Source organism: Manacus candei, unplaced genomic scaffold, assembly GCF_025592945.1.
Source record: "Manacus candei isolate 608988 ecotype Guabito, Panama unplaced genomic scaffold, ASM2559294v1 h1tg000034l, whole genome shotgun sequence".
In the NCBI taxonomy this organism is placed as follows: Eukaryota; Metazoa; Chordata; class Aves; order Passeriformes; family Pipridae; genus Manacus; species Manacus candei.
The window spans coordinates 4620735-4636547 of NW_026138082.1; the positions used below are offsets into that span (position 1 = coordinate 4620735).

Consider the following 15813-nt stretch of genomic DNA (forward strand, 5'->3'; position numbering starts at 1 on the left):
CGAGGAACCTAGATCCATGATTGGCAGTGAACAGACCAACAGTGTGTGGTACCGTGTCCTCATATCCACTGCTTTAACTCCATTGCTCCTGTTTGAATCCACTCTCTCAAACTGAGGAGCCAGTAGGTCCTGTTGGCATTCTTCAAAAAAGAGATCTTGATCTTTGCCGTTAGCAACAGTTAGGCTGCATTTACCATTCAGGAACTGGTGTACACCCTTGTAAAAGAGCAAGAGGTGCCCGCTGTCCTCACCAAAGGAGCTTTCATCACTTTGTGATTAGGCAGTCATGTTACTTATGTGTTGACATTAATGACTTTTACGATTTATGATGCTGTCTTTCAACAGTAACTGGAAGCTTAGAGCTTGGAGATCACATCATGCATAAGAATTGCTCCCTTGCTCCCCACAAAGTGATGTAACAGTTTCACTTCCTTGGCTGTGGCACTGACTCATGAAGTGCCCTGCTAGCTGGGGCTTTTTTACAGTAATGTGGTAATACAATCTTGTATCTTGGGAAGAATCTAGATCCATCACAAGGACATTAAGGAATCAGGTCTTTAGTTAGAAATATATCTCCAACCAAATGATTAACTATTCTCTTGCTTCAGTAGATGGGAGAAACGAGGAATTTAGAGTCTAGTTGTTTTATGCATGTATGTTTTCTTGCTTTAATGTGAGCATCCTAACACAATCCTCTTGTGTATGGTTCCAAGTAGAACTATGAATATTGAGTGGAGGTCACTGAAAAAGTCATCTGGAGCATAGGCAAAGAGCCTAACAACTTGTGTGGCTCCCAGATCTAGCGTCTTTAGTCGAAGATGCCTCAGATGCCAAGAAGTCAAGGGTGGTTGTGGATGGGCTACCTATTGCTGTCACCCTTTGCACGTGATTCCAACAGAATGACCAGGAGCTTTGGCAGGACCATCCCGCAGGCAAGGGCTAGGTCACAATGACATACAAGTACTGGATATCCTCTGCTTACCTCATCAACTTCCTTTCTGCATCCTTTTGACCTTTTTCTCTGTTTTGCTGTATTTCTCATGAGCTTGTGACAAAAAGGCAGCTTCTTATTTAAAGAGATTGAGGTAAATTCTCATTTCTTCCAGAAAGATTTTTTTAATAAATCAAAATTTTATTGTTCAAAAGGAAAGGAAATTCTTTATATTATATACTATGTACATCACTAAATAAAATTTTGTACAAAAGAAAAATTAAACATCACCAATTAAGATTCTTGTAGTTGCAAGTGAAATGGATGTTACTGGTAACACAACTGAAAATCTGACCAGAGGACACTGAGTGACCTCAAAAATTAAGAATTCCTCATTTAATGAGGCTATTTTTTTTTAAGTTCTGTCCTGCGTATACGCTGAACAGTTAGCTGTGGCTTCTTCAGACATTGGGACAAGAGATCTCAGCTTTGGTTTGCTAGGATACTTTTCCACAGTATCAAAATAACTGAGCTTTAACCTTATTATCAAATAAGGTCAAACAGCCGAGCTGTAACTAGCTTTCTCAATTTGATGGTTAAAGAGTCCTCCCTAAATAAGCATGTGATAGGCTGATAGATCAGCTCAGTAACCAGCTCTCCAAACCCAGATTCTTCCTGTTCATACTGCAATGTTAACTATAAAAGATTTTAAATCACACTTGGAATCATCTCCAATCAAATTTCAAATACTTATAAAATAGTGTCCCACCGAGATAACTTATTTCCCCAAAAAGGAAGTCACCTCTCACCTTTCTGCTTACCTTAAAAACCAACTTGTTCACAAACTAAGAAGTTGGAAAGATTACAGGTGGTGATTGCTCTAAGCAGGATAAACTCTGCAAGAAAACCAATTCTAACACTGACTTCTGCTTGTGTTACTCAGAGGTAATAGACGATTTACACTACAAAATCTGGCCTACCATCCCCTTTTTTTCCCCTAGTAGATAGGTATGACAGCAATTCTTCCTTATGCTACTGCCGTATTTCTATTGGGAACTTGCTATTGATGTTTATGAAAATGTCAAATGGTCTCCTTTAGCTAATTAATAATGTCATTAGCTAAACTAGCTCTCAAGGACTGAGATGACTACACAGAAAGTCCATCAACTCAAGCAGCGTTTGCCTTGACAAGGGGGATGGAGATAAGGCAGAGTAAAGGTCACAACTTTTTCTCCTCAGTGTTCGTTTCTAAGCAACCCAGTCAGTCAGTCTGTGCTTACAGCACACTGGGTCGACTTTGTTTTGCTTTCTTGTCTCCGCAAGTAAGGCACTGAAGGTGACAGGCCCTCTGGGAATGAGCCACCATGCTCTGCATCAGCTGGCTGAAGAAGCTCCTGCTTTATGGGCAGGAGGCTTGGAAGTAGACCAATAGGAGAAACCAGTAATAAAAGAGCTGTTTGGAGTCAGAGACTTCAAGCTAGTTCTTGCAGAGTAAAAACCATAAATGTAATTAAAAAAACCCCAACAACTGTTCAAGTTTGCATGTAGGCACATGTGAGAAAGAGTGAGCCTCTTGAGACTGACAAGAATGGACCAACCCCTGATTCTGTGCAGTGGTCATACTGAAGCAAAAGACAGTCTGTCTGACTTAGGGCAAGTTAGCAAGTTAAGGAACAGCTGAATGGCCCAGTTGGGGATGTGTGAATACTAGGATGGTATTCAAGGTCAGTAGTTGATACAAGTCACATACCAGAAACAACCAAATGCCAATGCAGGGAGCTTGTAGAGATGACACATCAGCAGCAAAACAAGACTGATGACTGTGAGTGATTTGATGGAGATTTACACAAAATTCTCGTTGTGGTTTTCTGCCTTTTCTGCACTGGTTATAAAGGCTTTTTCAACCACGTGAGAAACAAGAAGCCTGATGCAGCTAAGGGGCAGGAGCACTCAAGGTGCACTCCACTCTATAGGCACAGGAGGGCTGACAGAATACAAACCCATACCAGAAGAACTAGACAGATTTTGCAAGAATTCTCAGGAGTTCAGATGAACACATTACTGGGATCATTCCTCACAGATAGCATCAGGGCATCTGTTTCAGACCAGCATGTCAGTAAACGGGTTAGAGAATATTACACTAAAATGAGCAGTAACACATTTTCAGGAACAAGTATTCATGCACAATATTCAGCTGTGTCCAAGGATAAAATAGGTCATTTTTTATTGTGATGTGCAATTTCTCTTACGAAACATGACACTATACAATTGGGGGTAGCTAATTTCATATCAGTTTCTAGAGTTTCAGGAGAGAGCTAGGGAACATAGTGACCAAGAAACTTGCTGTCTTTAATGGTCAAATTGGCAAGAAGTGTAATGCAGACCCAAGAGATGAACACATTAGGAAGGAATCAACAAAGTTTCAGTAAACAGAAGTAATTCTTCATAAATTCATCAGTTCTTTGAAGCACTCAACAACCCTGAGGACACAGGAAATCCAGCTGATATAATACTTTAACTTTAGAAGAGATTTTACCACATGCCTTTCAAAGGCTCTTAGAGGATGTAATCTAAAGGGAAGGTCCTTGCATGGATAAGCAGTTAAAAGATAGACCAAACAAGGCTAGACAGAAATAGTTGGTTTTTACAGCAGAAAAGATTATTAATGCTTAGTTTAAGCAGTTCAATATATTTCTAGATGACATGGAAAAAGGAGAACAGTTGGCAGGCTACATTTTGTGATGCTACCAAGGATACTAAAGACAAAGATTGAAGACTTCCAGAAGGACCCCATACTACTGAGTTTCAGGGAAAAAAACCCCAGCAGATAAAATTCAACAGTGATAAATGAAAAATAAGGCACAAGGAGAAAACCCAGTCCTAACAACATTTATAATGATGGGCTCTCAGCTTATTAGTACCATGCACAAATGATATTTTTATACTAGGCCAAAGAATATTTGGCACAATCAGTCTAAAAAAGCATGTTGAATACTTAGAATTATTTAAGAAAGAAAGAAAAGGGGATGCATTATTCCACTGTATGCCCCTGTGTTGTTCCAGTATCTCAACAAATACTTTATGTTACACTGTGTTATCCTATGCCCATTTCATAAAGGTTACACTGAAATTAGAAAATATGCAAAGATATTAACAAAGATAATTGAAAGTATAGACCAGCTTTCATACGTGGAATAATTAAACAGCTTAGGACAGTCTTGGGCAGAAAAGGAATGGCTGAGGACAGAATATGACATATCTATAAAACTACAGTGGCTAGGAGAGGGTGAATAGGTTTTGAATCCAGTATGATAATTAGACAGCAGAAGCAACAGGAGAAAAACAAAAGAATGCATTTCCTCTGACAGTGCATAGCTAAACCGCCAAATTTAATGCAGCATTTTGTGGCAGGTATGATTTTATGACAGTTTGAAAAGTGACTGGGAGAAGTAATTGAAAGAGAAAAATCTACTGAAGGTTATTAAATATAAAAACACAACCCTTGGGAGTCCACAAATCCCGGTGTAGTGGAGTCTTGACAGAACTCGGGATCAGGACCACTACACACCCATCCTTCTTTATACTTCTTCCTAGCACACTAAATCGTTCTGACTTCCCACCTCTGTTCTGTGCACTGAGGAAGAGGACAGAAAGGCCTACTCAAGCCGGTCACAAACAAAGATTACTATTTGGCAGCCGGTCACTAGTGGTGTCCCCCAGGGATCAGTGTTGGGCCTAGTTCTATTTAATATCTTTATTGATGATTTAGATGAGTGGATTGAGTCCACCATCAGCAAATTTGCAGATGACACTAAGTTGGGGGGGAGTGTCAATCAGCTGGAAGGCAGGAGGGCTCTGCAGAGGGACCTGGACAAGCTGGACAGATGGGCTGATTCCAGTGGGATGAGGTTCAACAAGGCCAAGTGCTGGGTCCTGCACTTTGGCCACAACAACCCCATGCAGTGCTACAGGCTGGGGACAGAGTGGTTGGAGAGCAGCCAGGCAGAAAGGGACCTGGAAGTTTGGATTGACAGGAAGCTGAACGTGAGCCAGCAGTGTGCCCACGTGGCCAAGAGGACCAGTGGCATCCTGGCCTGTATCAGGAAGTGTGGTCACTAGGTCCAGGGAAGTGATTCTTCCCCTGTACTCAGCGCTGGTGAGGCCACACCTGGAGTACTGTGTCCAGTTCTGGGCCCCTCAGTTCAGGAAAGATGTTGAGGTGCTGGAGCAGGTCCAGAGAAGAGCAACAAGGCTGGTGAAGGGACTCGAGCACAAGTCCTATGAGGAGAGGCTGAGGGAGCTGGGGTTGTTCAGCCTGGAGAAGAGGAGGCTCAGGGGAGACCTCATCACTCTACAACTACCTAAAATGAGGTTGTAGCCAGGTGGGGGTTGGTCTCTTCTCCCAGGCAATTATCAGCAAGACAAGAGGGCATGGTCTTAAGCTGTGCCAGGGGAGGTTTAGGTTAGATATTAGGAAGAAATTCTTTACAGAAAGGGTAATCAGGCATTGGAATGGGCTGCCTAGGGAAGTGGTGGATTCTCTGTCCCTGAAGGTTTTTAAGATGAGACTGGATGTGGCCCTTAGTGCCATGGTCTAGCAACCACGGTGGTAGTGGATCAAGGGTTGGACTTGATGATCTTGGAGGTCCCTTCCAACCCAGCTGATTCTATGATTCTATTATTCTATTGTAATACAATGAAGACTAAAATGCTCTATTAGAAAGAATGCAGACTGTGCTAATACAGCATCTTAGCAAGGGCCAGGGTGACCTGCTGGGGTCACATTAGGTAGCTGAACTGCATGCAGGGCTTATTTTCTTCTGTGATGCCAATGGCTATGGAAATCTATGGATATATACTAGGAGGGAGACAGTTTCTTCACTGTATACCTTGTGCAACCATTCTTGGAATACCACATGCACAATTTTAAAAACTGTTAATTAAACTAGAAAGTTTAATTGCACCTGCAGAGAACTGTGAAGCGGTTTGAGATGTTGTATGTTTCACAGTGCTGTGTCTTAATTGTTCTGGGGAACAGTATGAAGTGTCTCAACTCCCTCTGGTATTGACCTACAGGCCACCCATATGTATTGTCACAGCTGCAACAGTGACAATACAGATGGGAAAAGCCAGTGTCAATGCAGCCTGAGAATGGTAACATGTTCTTGGCTTGTTTCAATGAGCAAATTCATTGCATCCTCTGACAGATAAACTAAACAGACCCAGGCTACTGCCACTGGTGTACTGCTGTCAATAGCCACTCTTCTTCTTAGTAATTACTAGCTTTGGAATTACATCAGGGACACTAATAATAACTTTGAGGAAAATTGTTAACTATCTCCAAGTACAAAAACACTTTTTGAAAACACTAACAGTCAAATTGCTCAAATAATGATTTCCAATAAGTTTTCTTAGTTGAGCTGGTCTCCCCGGGGGTAAATGATTCAGTTGTAAAAATGTAAAAGTTAGTTGTCCTGCTTTTAAGACCTGTGTGAGTATGAGAAAAATACTATCTATTCTAGTAATACAGAATTAATATTGCTAAACACAAGGTCATCATTAGAACTCACTATTCATTTCTAATAAACCATAATGAGGCAAACCAGACACAGGCAAAGGAATTTCACTAGTAGCCTCAAATATCTAATTTGAGCTTGGGAAACTTGGCTGATATATACTTTTATATGAAAACAGTCCTTTATCTAACTATAAAAATATGAGGATGAGCTCACAGAGCTGGTACTGAGACCACACTACACATACTTTCTTCTGAGCTTGACTACACTCAAATCACAGAGGTCACATCAAACGACACAAGCCCCATCAGATAAAAAAGCTGATTTGTTACAATTCTGTCCTTCATTTCTTCATAGGAAGAACCTGCTTATCTTAAAGGCAGTACAATGGATTTACATATTAAATGGCTTAAGCAAGAATATATGAAAACTCAGAGGAACTGGAAAGAAGTGGATAACAAAATGAATGTGACAATAGACATACGGAGAAAGATGATCAGCAATAAGGCACCTTTAAAAGATATTCTTAGGCTATTTCCTTTCTTAAGATGCCCTTATCAGGTAACAGAGCTATTTTTATTAATGACATTGAATTCTGTGTTATAGATGTGACAGAACTGTAGGCATGTTATTTTACTGGATGCTTCCAGTGAAGTATCCATTGGTATTGTTCTCTTTAACTCAAATTTTTGCAGCTAATCCCTCTTTGAAAGGTTCACCAGCTCTGTGTTAAATGTGCCACACACACTACCAGTGGGTTATTTGAAGTATTTTGGTGTTACTTGATGTATTTCTTCCCTGCTTTGAAAAGAAATGAAAACCATCCTCTCTAGTTTATAATCTTATTTAAATGAGCTGGTTTTATCCTGTCTTCAAAGTGCATGCATTGTTTACAGTTTTGGGTTTGAGTTTTGAAATATCACATATTTGTTTTTCTTTTAGCTTTTTAGGGAGTTCCAGCTTCTCACACACATGGACATTTATAAGAAAACAGTTGGGATTTTGGAGATTTATTCAGAAAATATATTATCTTTGTATGTCGTGAGGAATAATCCAATTAACATTATGCTACAAGAAAATCTGAAGCAGCACACAGAGGAAGATGTTCTGAAATGTCAGTACTAATCTCCTATGCTCTGAATACCAGAGTTTTGTTGTAGCTAATTGTTCTCATTTATGTACCTAAACTAGTTTCAATTTTACTGCAAAAATATTTTAAAAATGTTACAGTTTCTCTGAAAATATACAGTGATGGGGAAGCATTAAGAATAAAAACTAGTAAATCAGTAGAAAAATTAAGTCAATCAAGTATTGAAACTTTTTTTTCTATTGGATAAAAGACTGTAGGTTTGATAAAGTTAGTAACTCCCTTAAAGTAAGTATTGCTAGATGAGCAGATACGTATTTCTAGATACATAAGAGTGCTTATTATTTTCTAAAAATACCCACAGAAAACTTATTTTCTGCTCTAGAAACAGTCCCATAAAAAAAGACACAATTTCCTTTAGAAAGCAAGGTACTGTTTCTATGGTTAAAACCTTTATCCTAGTGAAATCAAAGTAGTAGTTCTCACTAACAATTTCACGTACCTCATCTTTGCAGAGACACATTGCAGGAAAAAAGGGCACAGACTGGTACCTCTGGTGAGCAGGTACCAGAATCATGGAGATTTATGTACCTCAAAGTGTTTGGCTCCCTGGCTGCAGGGGATCAAGTACCTGCTCTCACTCAACTTCTTTCAGTCTGAGAAGTCTGGAAGCTGCAAAGACAAAACCTTTGAAGTAGTTACTTAGAATGGTTATTCTTCCCCAGCTGTTGCTGCCTATGCCCAAGCTTAGCTCTTTTAAGAAGTGCTCCTTAGACTCATTTTCTATCAAACAGGCCTAATGCCACGATGTCAAATCAAAGGTCATATGATACAACATATATTTCCTATAGCGGTTTCACTCCATTTATTGCCAGGTCACTTCTTAAAGAAGCAAGCAGCATTGGTTGAAATACTGGGAGTTAAGCTTAAAAACACAAGTACTCGATAGCTCATGATAGATTAAAAAGTATTAAGGTATAGACTAATCCAGAAAGCCTTCATGGACTTTTTACTCATAGCTTTGGCCTTAGAAAACTATGGATATTGTAAGTAATTTCCCCTTTTCTTATACAGTATGTCCACAGAGATCTTAACTCATACCTTATTAAAGTCCCAAGGCCTTCACTTTTCTGTTTTACTCTCACAACCAACTTGACATGGCACCTAGATAATAAATGCTGGACGAAGTCAGTTCAGTGAAACACACAACACTAGAAGCTTGAGCTGCAAAAAAGATGTTATAGTCAATAATAGCTGAACCAGAGGGGTAGCAGGTACCAGGTCTCGGGAGGTTCTGCAGCACCAGCTTGTACTGCAGCCTTCAAAGCTGAGTCCTTTGGCAACAGGACTCCCCAGAGACATCCAGTTGACTGGGGAAAGGGGCGTCTGGGGACGCGTGGTGGGGACAAGAGGACTACTCAGCTCACAAACTCCACTAAAAGCAAACCAAAGGTCAACTTATTGTGAGAGAAACTGAATTGTAATACTGAGTAGCAGAATTCCATGAATTATTTGAACACTAATGTCCATTACCAGCTGAGGCACCCAAATATTCACTGTGGTACAAACTACTCTTCCAAATGGACTGAACAACAGCTCCACTACTCAGCTGTTAACTATTACATAGGCTGTGTTCTGTTTTTCCAGGATGATACTGCAGTGCCAGAATGTTTTCATTTGTAATTTAGTAGAAATCCTTGCCTTTTGACAGATATGAAAATGACTGCTGCATGTTTACTCCTGCCAGATGTCTTTGGAGATGATTCCAGTCTGTTTGTTGCAGTAAACGAGGAGGTAGGAGACAGAGTACCAGCAGTCTTGGTCTCTTTTCCTTCTATCAGCTCCCTGGGCACATCACCTGGCCTTTTGGTGGCTCAGCTTAGTTCCCGGAAAAAGGTGACATTAGCCTGTTTTCTGAGTAGAAGGCAAATACTCATAGAAATACTAGCTAAATTCAAAGCAGTGTTATCAAGCTTACTTAATTCTCTGAACTGTTCATTTTAGCAATGCTGTGGCATCACTTGAAATGCCCTTCTTTTAATTTAGGTAAAGGCAGTGACACCAGTGTTGGAAGTAAAGAATCCCTTCAATGTGAATTCATGCGAGTTTGCACTGTATGTGGAAAGGGAAGAGCTGGCCCAGCTCGATGACTGCACTATGGCCCTGGCAGCACTGGTAGCTGCATTTCATGTATTCGACATCCCGTGCCCAAAGAGGATCCACAGGACACTAAAATTCCTGGAGTCCCTGGTCTTTGAGGTGAGGAACCCAGCATCCCTGCCCATCCAGGTAAAGACAGGGCTGGAGGCACCCAAGTATCCAATATCTGATGGTGCACACAGCACTCCTCTTGGGAGTATTTGATATTTTGTCAAAATAAATCCCTTTGTTGTGAAGATAAATCAGTGCCATTATTTCTAGTGGAAGTGTATGTATATTTAAATTGTTAACAATGCCCTTTTTTTTTATTGTACTGGCTACTTTAAAAAAAAAACACTTCAGTTTTATTTAAAATGCAGATTTTAGAGAAGTCTAGAGATAATAAAATTTTCTAGATTACTTCATGTGTCATGTATTATTTTTCTATATGGAGCATTTGACAAATTCAGATAATATTTTGACTGTCAGAATTAAAAAAAAACATATTGTGAGCCTATGTGGGCACATCAATACTTCAGATGCTAATACAGTTAATGTTTTGAAGTGGTACAAATTAAAGATTACCATCACTTCATAATACTATGATCACTGAAAGCCTAATTTAATAATTTTTGTGGTTTAAAATGGTTGGTCTGACTTTTAATTTGCAGAATGATGAATTTTCACTACTTTCTCCTTGCATGAAACATTATTTTCTTTTGTTTTAACGTTAATCCTGAATTTGCTAAATAGGGTTTCTAAAATGAGCTCTGAAAGTAGCAAGAATGACTTATCCGCGATGCTGCCATGTGCATTTGTAACCACAGCTTTGGTGCTTGAGAAAGAATGCCTCATTTTCTTTCTGAATTTGTTCCCCAGAACGCATTAGCCTTCTCCACATGATGACTCCCTCTCTGCCCACACAGAGCAGAGGCCCTCTCTCTTTTTTCACAGCCTCCTCTTTTCCCTAACATGCTCCTCTTAACTTGTGCATGTCTGGAAATCCCAGGGGATACTGCCTGGCAGTGCACAGCTTTGGACAAGTGCCTGGCAATAAACAGTAGCAGCAGCCAGCAGACATAACCCATTGCGTTCACTAGAAATAAAAAATGGCTTTTTATTACAAGCCTACGTTCTATAAGAGACCAATCTCCAACCAGTTCTAAAAATGTCAGTGTAGGCAAAGCACAATTCTTTAAACACTCAAACACACAGCCTGGAAGACTACAGAAGCTTTGTTAAAGCTTGGTTGTGCAGGGGTGACTTCAAGGTAGAGAATACAGTGGGAGATCCTCCTGTATGAGAGGAGATGGCTCCATTTAATGGCCAAACTCTCTTGCTAAAGTCTCAAGACTTTTCACATGGCTCCCATGGAAATGAGGGGACAACCTCGAGCAGTGTGATGGCTGGGCTACCTCCAATCCAACACACAAAACAAACCAACTGCCATTTTAAAGATTCAGTAGGTCTCCTGAATGTTTTTAGTTTCTAAGTGAATTTGTTTGGCGCAGTTTTTGTAAGAGAGGTGGCTACACCCAGCTACCTCATCACATAGGATACAAAAGTAAGGATTATATATATGCCCTCACTATTGTATGTGATAGCTGTATGAATAAAAAATTGGGCTCTTTAACACTTAAGTGAGCTTTAGTCTATATCTTATAAACACTGTTAATTCAAATCCATTTCTTAAACCACAATACTTTGTAAGTAGGTGTATATAAAAATTCAGGGAGCTGCAAACATCCCCGAGTAATCTCTGTTGAGCTGCAAGTCTCCTCATTGGTAAGCACTGCAGGCTACAGACCTGGCACACAAGAGAGACATAGAAGGTAAAGGAAAATAAACTACATGGAAGTACAGAATGAAAGAAAATGGAAGAATTTGACATTTTAGTGATCTGCTAGTGCAACTTCAGCTGCTGCCGGTGACAAAGTCCAGGTCTATAAATGGCATTCTGACTATGATGGCAAGGGGCCTGTAAGCCTTAGGAGTAAGTGCCAAGGGAGAGGGCAAACAGGAGTAGCCAAGCTGCTCTTTAAAACTCATGGCCACATTAAGCTACAGTGAGGAATTACTCCACAGTACCATCAGGAACAGCTGGGGTTCATGTGGGAATCCTGGGCACACACAAAGGTAACAGACGGCTCCAGTTCAGGTTTTATTGGTATTGTAGTACAATAAGAGTGCAATTTGAATGTACAAATATTCAACAAAATGTAAAAATATTATTTATGCAATGCTATGGAAGGAACTTAACAGAGCAACGCAACTTACTTCATACTGACCCTGTTTCACCTTGTATTATGGCAGGTACCAGTCACCTACACGATCTGGAAGGGGCATAGAGTTCTTGAAAACTTAAGAACTCCAGCCAAAGAACAGCCTAGCAAAATCTGTGGGAAGATGTAAAATTCTCCCAGCTCTGTGCAATGGAAATACTCTGTTTGTTCTCAGCTCTAAAGGCTGAGCAACTGCCCGCTGCAGCTCTAAAAAGAGGGCTGCCAAAAAGCTTGATCCAACTCTTCTCTCTTTTCTTTCAAAAGTAACATTCTGGAACAGTCCTTGGTATACAGGTAGCTAGGCTTTCTCCCATATAAAGTGCATCTGGTTTACATCTTATGTATATATACCAAGTGCAACGACTGTCCCTGACTTTCCCTGACAAATCGTTATAATAATCCTCCAAGAAAGGAGGTTGCCTCACCCAAGTACCTGCTGGTAACATCTGCAGCCTACTGATGACCCAGTGAAATGCATGCATTTTACACCTAGGATGTGCCCTCGACTAAAGGCATTTAAGCATCCCTTTTCCTTGAGCTTTGTCTTTCCCCTTATGTTTTATTCATTTACAAATCAGACTTTTCAGCTAGGAAGTGGTGAGTGAAGTAATTCTTCCACCACTGGGAAAACAAACCTATGTTGAATATGAAGTCAGAGTAGCATGGTTTTTCTCCACTGTTGTGGTAACTGTACTGGAGACTGAAAAGTGCAGACATGATTAAATGTAATTTCTGTTTTGCTAATCTCCTTGTCTCAAAATCCACCTATTTTCGTTCATGTGCTGAAGGTCTGTAGCAGGTTCCCGCATAAAAGGCTGGGACTCTACTGCGCAGCATAAACAAAAAGTCTTCTGTGAAGTCAAACTTTATTTTTCAGTTGCAGCCTTCTCTACACTGGTCTTTTGATAAAATACATTAAAGATGCTGGTGGCAAGACTCACGTAACATTTCTGTAATCGTGCAAAAGTAAAAACATTCAGTTATTAAAAAAGCATTGTAATTTCAACCCCAACAAGGTTTGTTTTGTTACAAGCAAAAAGACAGTTTTATAATCTGTAAAGTTATATGCTGTAGCATAAAGTGTCACATATGTAACATTAAGTGTTTCATTTTTAAACTATGGCACAAATACATATTAGCCATAACAGTCTCCTCTGGCTACCTGTAGCCTAATTTTTGGCTAATCAGTTTTTCTTTTGATAGAATGAAGTAAAAGCTTCTGAAAAGTAAAATGGATACATGAAGTAGTATTCAAGAATCCTTAGAAAATATTAACGTTCCCTTATATAATACAGCATAAATAATTTTTCTTGAATTTTCTTGATGTCCAGAGAAAGTCAGGGATCCTAACCATCCATGAGAATCAGCGCCATTGGTTTGGTAAATAAGACCAGCTGACTCAGTTGTTACACAGTACCTTCTCAAAAGCTTGAACACTTCCCAGAAGGATTCAGATATGTACTGGCTCTAGGAGAATATAAATAGTCCACCAGTGCTGAACTTATGTTTCTTCCTTTCTGAGAGTCCTTAGTCAACAGTTCTAGTGAGTCTTTGTGCTTTGAATAAAACATGAGCTCCAGTGGAGAAAGCTGGCTCGTGCACATTTTCCATTATCTTCAAAGTTCATTGTGTGAGTTTTTCTCTGCAGCTTTGAACATCAGAATGGAATTAAAGATTTTTAGGGCTGGTCCCAGTTTAATGCTCATTATTTTCACTATGTCTGATTGAGTCATTAGCAGAAATGCTTCTCCATCAATTTGCTTTAAAAGAAAAACACAAAGCTATTAATAGGTCTGACAGTGCAGCAGTATAGATGGTTTCAGAAAACATGAAAAGTCCCAGTAATTTCAGACAATGTAAAGGACTGTCTGAATACAAACATTTTCAAATGCTTTGAAGAGAGCTTTGACTTCAACCTTTTAGGCAGATCAGCTAGTCCAAAAGAAAAGGATGATCTTCCTTCTACTTGAAAACAACTGTCTGGCTAATTTTTAGCTAAACAATTCTCATTTTCATACTGACAGTTTAAAAGCTATTGGAAAGTAAAATGGGTTAATGAAGTATAATTCAACTGTACCAAACCACAGCACTGCTCTTTAACCTCTTAGCTATTCCTTTTATGCAAGCCTCCACAGACAAAGCTGCTGGATTTCACTCCCAGCTACAGAGCTGGAACCCCCTTAAGGCCACCACTTTCTGTTCATTAAACAATAAGTTAAAATGAATTTTGATCCCACATGAAAACAGGGGCCAGGCTACATAAAACTGCCTCTTTGACACAAACACAATAGAACTTTTAAAAACGTGGAGTATTTTTTTCTGCCAGCTTGGTAGTGTTGCTATTTTAGTAAACAATAAAAGTCAACATTCTCCTGTAAGCAAATCATTCTGTCAGCAGGAGTCCTAAATCTGAGCATGAAGAGACCCAAGGTTCTCCCTTCCAAGGGCTTTCTGTGTATACTTCAGGTCACTTAGGTACCTAGAGGTAAGTTTTCAGTGGAACCTAAGCTGGATAGCTATACATAAAAGGCAACTGTGGTTAAACCAGGAGTACTGATTAGGCTTAAAAATACTAACCTGAGACAAAAACAGTGTAAGTTTCTGTAGGACTAGAAAACAAACTTTCTGAATCAGACACACTGCAAAGGAAACCTGCAAGGTATACCCCAGCACTGTAAGTTGAGGAACACTGCAGTCAGAACAGCATCACGTGTCACTACAATTACTTTCTACTCATTTTGTACACAAAGCCAGACTTGGTGGGCTCAGAACCTGAAGTGTGTGAAGCTGGGTGTGCCCAGATAAAAAGCTGCAGCATCTTAAAATAAGCAGGATGAGGGTTCACTTCCACAGCAGAAGTTTGAGCCAGCATCTTCTTCCTACTGAAAGACCTACTGATGTCAGCCAGTCCATGCCAGTTACTAGTCACAGAGGAAGCCTGAGGCTGAATTCTGAAGAGGGGAAGTATTTTCTTACATCTCTGAGAACAGAAGCGTTAAGGAGTTAAGGATATATCCACCTCCATGGCACTTGCCACTTGCTGACTTAATTAGCAATATGCCAGCTTTTATTCTTAAACTCATTGATGAGACACCCTAAGTGACACAGGGGATGATCTAGCCTTGCATACCTGCTGCAACCCGTAAAACGCCCAACATTTGAGCAAGTGCAAAATGCCCAGAGGTTCAGCCTGTTCGTCCTTTGATATGCAGCCGTATTAGCCATTACAATCTACAGCACAGCCTGAAAACTTGTTGCAGGAGATTGGCAGGGCCATCTGTGTGCATTTTTCTCAGGAGGTGCCTTCTCAAGTCTAAATACCACAATTATTCTTCACTTGAAAGGCTGGCTGACTCTGCCTATTCACGTTGTCTGGCTGGGATAAGCACCTCAACTATTCACTCTGGCATCTGTGATCAAACTACCTTCTTCAAACTAAGCATTAACAGGAATAACAAACTTCTGAGCAGAAAAGAAAAAGCCAACCTAGTTTAAAACGGTCTATTGTACCTAAAAGCCATATCCATTTCTAATGACAACTTTGGAACAACAATCTCAGATACTAGAAATGCAAACCTGGCATGCTCAGAAAGTGAATAATGCCCCTTTGAACTTCATCAGAACCTTCAGATCTTCTCAATTCCTGCTCACTCAAATCATATTCATAAATTGACTATATGAGGAGGAAGAGCATCAGGAGCCAAGTGTGATCAGACAAGATGCAAGGAGTTACGTTGAACCACTGTTCTGCTTTATTTTACTTATTAACATCCTGCAGAACTAAAATTACATACCTGCTTATTAATTTCCTCAGACCAGATTAAGAGACAACAGTAGTCAATCAGAAAGTTCCTAAGT

General features: G+C 40.0%; 2 protein-coding genes across 8 annotated transcripts in view; one reads left to right on the plus strand and one right to left on the minus strand.

Moving 5' to 3' along the window:
* The window catches only part of SAMD3 (sterile alpha motif domain containing 3), a 37371-nt gene extending 26758 nt beyond the window's left edge, over nt 1-10613 (plus strand). Inside the window, exons 7-10 of the mRNA XM_051792337.1 lie at nt 6805-7008; nt 7390-7561; nt 9246-9328; nt 9581-10613. Coding sequence (XP_051648297.1) covers nt 6805-7008; nt 7390-7561; nt 9246-9328; nt 9581-9898 — 777 coding nt within the window. The 3' untranslated portion in view covers nt 9899-10613. The remainder of the gene's footprint in view (nt 1-6804; nt 7009-7389; nt 7562-9245; nt 9329-9580) is intronic.
* A 1208-nt stretch (nt 10614-11821) lies between these two features.
* Nucleotides 11822-15813, minus strand: part of L3MBTL3 (L3MBTL histone methyl-lysine binding protein 3) — a 78218-nt gene continuing 74226 nt past the window's right edge. For all 7 annotated transcript variants that reach the window (XM_051792331.1, XM_051792332.1, XM_051792335.1 and 4 more), the window contains one exon: nt 11822-13715. In XM_051792331.1, the coding sequence (XP_051648291.1) occupies nt 13572-13715 (144 nt within the window). In that variant the 3' untranslated portion in view covers nt 11822-13571. The remainder of the gene's footprint in view (nt 13716-15813) is intronic.